This window comes from Octodon degus, unplaced genomic scaffold (genome assembly GCF_000260255.1).
Source record: "Octodon degus isolate 3935 unplaced genomic scaffold, OctDeg1.0 scaffold00164, whole genome shotgun sequence".
Lineage (NCBI taxonomy): Eukaryota > Metazoa > Chordata > Mammalia > Rodentia > Octodontidae > Octodon > Octodon degus.
Window position 1 is genome coordinate 5,814,590 of NW_004524740.1, and position 7,112 is coordinate 5,821,701.

Below are 7,112 nucleotides of genomic sequence, written 5' to 3' on the forward strand. Positions count from 1 at the left end.
TTTTTTTTGTTGAACCAGGGATTGAACTCAGGCCCTTATACTTGCCAGGCAAGCACTTATTCTACTGAGCTATCTCCCCGGCCTGAAAATTTCTTAAATTTTAATTTTTTTTTTTTTTCCAGGACCTTGGTATGAAGTTCACACTGGCTTTGAGCTCACTTTTAGCCTAGGCCCATCTCAACTTGTAGCGATCCTTTTGCCTCTTTACTGTTTCAGTTCTGCCATTTACTAATGGTTTGGTCTTTCTATTAACATTTTCTGTCCCTTATTGCTTTTTAGTGCATTTGGAAGCCTTAGAATTGGAAACTGAAAGAGACCTTACAATCATTGGGTATAATGCCCTGCCATTACAGATGAAAAAACTAAGGTATAGGGTTATAGCCTGCTCAGGGTTACAGAACTTGTTACAGATCTGGAACCCAGGGCTTCTATTTCCAGCTGAGTGACTATTAACCGAGACTTTCCTCTTGATGGGTGGGAGGCTATAGATATAGTTATTTGTATCTTTTATTTCTTTTGCTCTAAGCTGGATGCCTGTCAATCAAGAATAGTGTGGTTGGGGGCCTGCCCATTAGCTCAGTTGTTTAAGTGCTTGCTGAACAAAGCAGTCAGGCTCAAGATGCTCTGGTTCGAACCCCATTTCTCACAGGAAACCAGAAATGCCCTCAAGGAATCTTCAGGCCACCAAAAAAAAATCTTCTGCCATTTTAGGGGGCCCGCCCCTTAGCTCAGTTCTTTAAGTGGCTGCTTCAACAAAGCAGTCAGGCTCAGGTTGCTTTGGTTCAATCCCCACAACTCAAGCCAGCCAAACCTTCCCTGAAGGCATTTGGAGCAAAAAAAAAATCCTTAAGAATAGTGTGGTCAGCACTGGCATTGTGCTTTGGTTTTTAGCCCTTCATGATGCAGTGATTTACTGGGTCATTCCTCTGCTACTTTTATCAGATGCTCACTAAGAGTGTAACTCACTGACATAAATTGTCACGTGTGTTTGTGTGTAAAGAAAGCTATGATATAGTCCTTGAGATTCAGGGGCCTATAATTTCCATGTCTCAGCAGTTAATGTTTTGAATGCAGTAGAGGTGAAGCTTATTACATTTTTCTTAAAATTTGACTTTTTCTACCCACAAAATCTCTCTTCATTCATTTTCACTTTGGTTAAAAATATCCTGTGATGTGTATGCAGTGGTCTTCCATAATGCTGAGGGAGTTGGAAAATAAAAGCTTTGTGTGCATTCTTGTGTCTCTTGGTCAAGTGGCCAGGGCTGTTTAACTGCTGAATATAGTAATCACTTTTTTTTTTAATAGTAATCACTTTAATCAGTTGTGTGTCGCTATTCCTTTCAACAGGCAGTCAGCTCCATTCACCAAAAGGTCATTCTTCTCCCCCTGCAAAAGCAGCATTAGCTTCTCAGACCCACGATCCAGTTCTGATGGCTCAGCTGCCTCAGAATCCCAATGCTCCACCTCCTCCTACTACTTCAGTTGTGGCAGAAACCAGGAGCCCCAATGCAAGTCAGGGCAGCCTCCACAGCTTCGAAATCAATGAAATCTACACAGGCTGCTTGGACATAGGAGATGACACACAGGAAGAAAGCCCAGGTGCTACTTCAGCTCTTGAGGGTGATAAACCAGACCAGGAAGATGAACTGCAGTCCCTGGAAGAAGAGTTGGATAAGATGGAGGAAGAGGCACACCTTTGTGATGAGGATGGGAGCTCTTTAGATGTTGATGCAGAGCTCTTCTTTGGAGACTGGGACTGGCAAAATAGTTCACTTAGTTTACTCAGCCTGCCTGAGGCAACTAGAGAAGCCAAGGGCAAGGTGAGCAGCTGGTCCAAGACTGAGGAGTATGTCAGTAAATGTGTGCTGAATCTAAAGATTTCACAGACGATGGCTCATGAGATTACAGATTTGGTGGGGAGTATTGAGCAGAAATTAGATGAGGTTGAGTTGATACAGAAGGAACACGTATCTTCATGGACTGCTTCAAAATCGTTTCCAGATGGCTGTGACTTACCTGGCCCAGTGGGCCCTCCAACTTTGGATTACATTCATCCTGTCCTGCAGGTGTCAGACGGCTCCCAGCCAGGTACCAATGGCAGTTGCCCAAGCTTCCTAAAATCCCCAAGAACAGTGAAAGAATTTCAAGGGGGACATCTTGGCAAAAAGCCCAAAAGAGGAAGTAGTTACATCTGGAAACCTTTCACCCAAATCTCTGAAGAAAGCACTGAGGACCAGTCAGAGAGACATTATCAGGTAAATGGAAGGTGGAAGTCAGGGGCAAGCTAACTAGCACTTCAGAGCCATGATCGACACTTCCTTGACCCATATTTAGGAGCTGGCAGATGAATGCCACTAGCTCATAGCAAGTTCTTCTTGACTTTAGGAAACAAGATCTCTAGGAAAGAATTCAAGGAAGGTATGTGCTACTTCTCATTTCCAAACTCATTACACAGCCAGTGTCTTTCTCAGTAAATTCATATGCAGTAGATAGAATGAAATGAAATTTTTGTTTTATAGTTACAACAAGTTTTAGCAGTTTTACATTGTCTAACATACCATATAAGGTGTTCTGTATGGATATTCATCCCCATTATAAATTGCTTATTCATTCACACATGGAAAAAGCATTTATAGCACCAAAGGCTGTATTAGACCCTGGGATATAATGATGAGTAATCCACAAGCTATGCTCATAAGCAGCTCAGTGGGAGTGACTCTAATGGGAGTCACAGAGGGACCTAATCACAGAGGACACTTCAGAGTAGGTGAGTGGACACCCTGGGCACTGACGTGGGAGAGTATATTGGTGCTTGTAAGGTTCTAGAGTAGCTTCTCTGTGAGCACTTTAAGTACAAAGCAGGGCTGGGGAGATAGGTTGGTGGTCTAAGCACCTGCCTGAAAAGTACAAGGACCCAGGTTCGATCCCCGGTACCGCACACTGTGCTAGCCACTGAAACCAGGTATGGTGGCACACCTGTCATCCCAGCACTGGAGAGGCTGAGACAGGAGGATCACTACAAGTCCGAGCTATATAGCAAGACCCTGTACCAAATAAATAAAATAGTTAGAGCCTGCTAGATAGCTCAGTGGACTAAAAGCACCTACTTAGGCAGAGCACAGTGACCTGGGTTCGATCCCTAGCCTGCCATGCCAGCCCTGCTCCCAGGGCACACTGACACAGCAGTTGAGGCTGGGCTTGGTGGCACGCCCCAGTAAGCCCAGTGCTTGGGAGGCTGAAAACAGAATCACTACAAATCCAATCTGTGTAGTGAGGCCCTGTAGACCCTCTACTAAAATACATTTTCTAAAAAACAAAACACGTAGCTTGGGCCTGACGCTAAAAGATGCTCATCAAATGATCATTGACAGGATGAATGCAAAGGAAAATTTGAACAAGTTCACACAGTAGTCTGCTTGTTGAGTTAGACTTTTAGAGCTAAAAGCCCCCTCAAACCTGGATTGATGTTTTCATAGAGTGTGATGCTCAAGCTCAGTGAGTTAAACTTTCTGAGTTCCAGTGATGTCACAAGGATGGGAGTGGGGCAGAAGAGTTCTGTCCCAGAGGATTTTATGCCGAAATTACTTAAAATGGCTAGCTAATGGTAAGGAAAAGCAGGTCAACTTTTAGGGGTTTTATTACTGTTAAAAGTCTCCACTTACAGTGTGTCCTGCTGTTATCTGCATGCAGCAGATGGACCCTCTACCCTAGTTTGCTATACCATTGGCAGAGTCCAAGCTGGTTGGGGGTCCTTCTAACTCTAATCTGTTTTCCTTTCCCTATGCCATGCTGAATTTCAAGGAGGCGTCAACCTTTACTTAAACCACTGGAAATACATTGACTTTTTGTCTTTCCTTTATTATTTTTGATGCTGGGTGTCTCAGTTACTCTTCTCTCATTGCTGGGACGAATACCTGACACCCAAAATGAAGGAAAGAAAGGTTTATTTAGGTCACAGTTACTGGAGCTTTCAGTCTATACTCAGCTGGCTCCAAGGCAGAGCGGCACATGGCAGACAGCATCCATTCATGGCAGCGGCAAAGCAAGCAAGAGCAAATGGAGGAGTAGCAGCAGTAATGGCAAGAAAAAGAGGAAGTCTCCTGTTACATTCAGGCTGTCTGCCCCCAGGCTGGGTGTAGCACTCCCAGCAGTACATGATCCCAGGGGATCATGAGTTAATCTCAAACTCTCAAAGTCCCCGCCCCATGACTGCATGAGGCTTTGTGGGGACAACTAGACAAGAACCATAATAACACTGGGGATGAAACCTAGGGCCTCCGCTGGGTTAGGCATGATCTCATCACAGAGCTCTATCTACCTCAAGGCTCTTTTGTTTTTTGTTTTTTTTTTTTTTTTGGTCTTTTTGAGACAAGAATCTCACTGTGTTATTTCGGCTGGCCTTAAACTCACTTTGCAGCCCAGGTTGGTCTTGAACTTGCAGCAATCCTCCTGCCTCAACCTCTTTTTTTTTTTTTTTTTTTTAATATTTATTTATTTTTATTTATTACATTTTTATTATTTATTGGATGTGTGTGTGGCCAGCTCAGCCCACCAGGGGGCGGGTCTGGCTGGCATGTGGTGCTGGGGATCGAACCGCGGTCCCTGTGCTTTGCCAAGCTTGTTTCAAGTAGGTGCTTTAGACCACTGAGCCATCTCTCCAGCCCCTGCCTCAACCTCTTGAGTGCTGGGATTACAGATGGATGCCACCATGAGCTCTGGTATTTTTTATGTAAAGCACAAATAATTTATGTAGTTTCTGATATCTGCTTTCATTGCATATTAGGATTTGGTAGAAAATTATTAGAAATAACTGTTCTCATTATGTTGTTGTTGTTGTTTTTTAATCTGTTTTTGTCTAAGAACAACACAACCTCAAAACTTGATAGTTTAGTCCAGGTATGGCGGTGCAGCACTTCAGAATCTGAAGCAGGAAGGTTGCTGCAAGTTAGAGGCCAGCCTGGGATATATAGTGAGTTCAAGGCCAGGCTGAACTACATAGCAAGACCCTGACTCAAAATAACATAATGAACATAGCATAGCATAATGTAACAACACAATTTAGTAGCTTAAAGCAGCCATGACTTCTTATTTCTCACAGTTCGTGGGGGTCAGGGATTCCTAAGGTGCCTTGGGTGGTGGTTCTGTTTTAGGTGGTATTAGGTGAGTCACTTTTTGCATTCTGCTCGAGGTTGAGCTGCACAAGAAGGAGCAAGATGCCTCCATTTGTATGATTGATGCTTAGAGCTCCTCCAAGTGGTTTCCTTCTTTACACTTGGTTTATTCAGTAAATCATATCATCCAAGCTTCTCTATGCTCTGGCAGTTGGCTGGCTGGCTTTTGCTAGTTTGCTTGCTTTGGCTTTTTGAGACAGGGTTTCTCTATGCAGTTCTGGCTGGCCTTGAACTTTTCAGCTGTCTTTCTGCCTCATCCTCCTGAAAGCTGGAGCAGGAGCAGCTGGATTCTAAATGAAAGTTGAAATTGCTTTGCCTCTTAAAGCCTGGTCCCAGCCCTAGGATACTATTACTTCCATTGCTTTGTGCTGGTCAGGGGAAGTCACAAAGGCAGCCTAGATTCAAAAGGAGGGAAATAAGCTCTAGCCCCTGGTGACATAGATAGGAAAAGAAGAAATTGGTGGCATTTATCATTGGAAACCATCTACTAGTGCATATGACTATGCATAAAACAATCATTTTTATCTTATTGTCATCAGGAAATAAGACATTTCTGCCAAGTAAAGCTTTCTGAGTTGAAATTGATTCTTTTGATTTTATTATAGATAGATAGATAGATAGATAGATAGATAGATAGATAGGGAAGGGTCTACAGGTGTTTAGGGTCTCACTGCTAGATCCAACTTGTAGTGATCCACCTGTTTACAGCTTTCTAAGAGCTGGGATTACAGGCGTGTGCCACCTTGCCCAGTCTCAGTTGTCATCTCAGTGCGCCTCGGGGGATGGAACCCCTGGCCCCTGTGCCTGCTTGCAGGGGCTTTCATCCACTGAGCTATTTGGCTGACCCTTCTTGTGATTTTAATTCTAAACATATTCTAGCTTTTCCTTTGTAATAGTGACTTGTTTTTATCTTCTATTTATTTATGTATTTTTTTGTTTGTTTGTTTTGTTTTTGGCAGAATCGGGGATTGAACTCAGACCCTTGCGCTTGCCAGGGAAGCACTTATTGCACTGAGCCATCTCCCCGGCCCCTATTTATGTATTTGGTACAGGGTCTTACTACACAGATAAGACTTATAATGAACCTTCTGTCTCCACCTCCCCAGTGCTGGGATTACAGGCCTGTGCTTCCATGCCCAATTTCTGTGGTCAGTTTAGTGTGGGGCCAGCACGGCACATGGTATCAGGAATTGAACCCTGGTCCTTGCGCTTGCCAGGCAGGCACTTAGACTGCCAAGCTATCTCCCCACCCCCAATAGTGATGTTTTTATGAATATTCATTCTTGTCATGCTCCCTTGGGTGCAGGCCATCTTCTTCCTTTGTGGAGGAGTATTTTCCCTCACACAAAAGCATGTTCAAATCATGCCTTGGGGAAGTTGTGATCATTTTTTATTTCTCCTCTCACCTTTTTTTTTTTTTTTTTTGCCTGGGGATTGAATTCATGACCTTGCACTTGCCAGGCAGGTGCTTATGCTGCTGAGCTGTCTCCCCAGCCCCTTTCCTCTCAGTTTTATGCATCTTGCTGTTGTCTCAAACTCCACAGTTGTAGCTTTAATTTTCTTTTTCTTATTTTTTTAAATGCATTTGTGATGATGTAGAATGTGCCTAAGGAGAGTCACATGGAGAGAAAACATTCTCTCAGGCTTTCACAGAGAGCACATTGGCCAGAGAGCCGTGACTCATCTACATGGCTGACACTGACAAAAGTTCTACAATCTGAGGTACAGGATCTCAGGATAAATCCTGAGGGAATTTCACTGACCTTATCAGACCCAAAAGCTAGAACTCTTGTTGCATAGGTTCTGCTTTACCTTGGTCTTAACCATCCAGCAGAAAAGTATAAAAACAAAATATAAGAAGTAAAGCCATGCTGTTAGGTTGAGCTGTAGGGGACTCAGGTCAACAATTTCTGACATTGCCAGTGAAGTGGAAGACCCAAT

General features: G+C 43.6%; 1 protein-coding gene across 1 annotated transcript in view; it reads left to right on the forward strand.

Annotated features, from left to right (window-relative positions):
- Tex14 (testis expressed 14, intercellular bridge forming factor) overlaps positions 1 to 7,112 on the forward strand; it is a 110,975-nt gene that overhangs the window by 35,807 nt on the left and 68,056 nt on the right. The window contains exon 13 of the mRNA XM_023703170.1: positions 1,348 to 2,255. Within this exon, the coding sequence (XP_023558938.1) occupies positions 1,348 to 2,255 (908 nt within the window). The remainder of the gene's footprint in view (positions 1 to 1,347; positions 2,256 to 7,112) is intronic.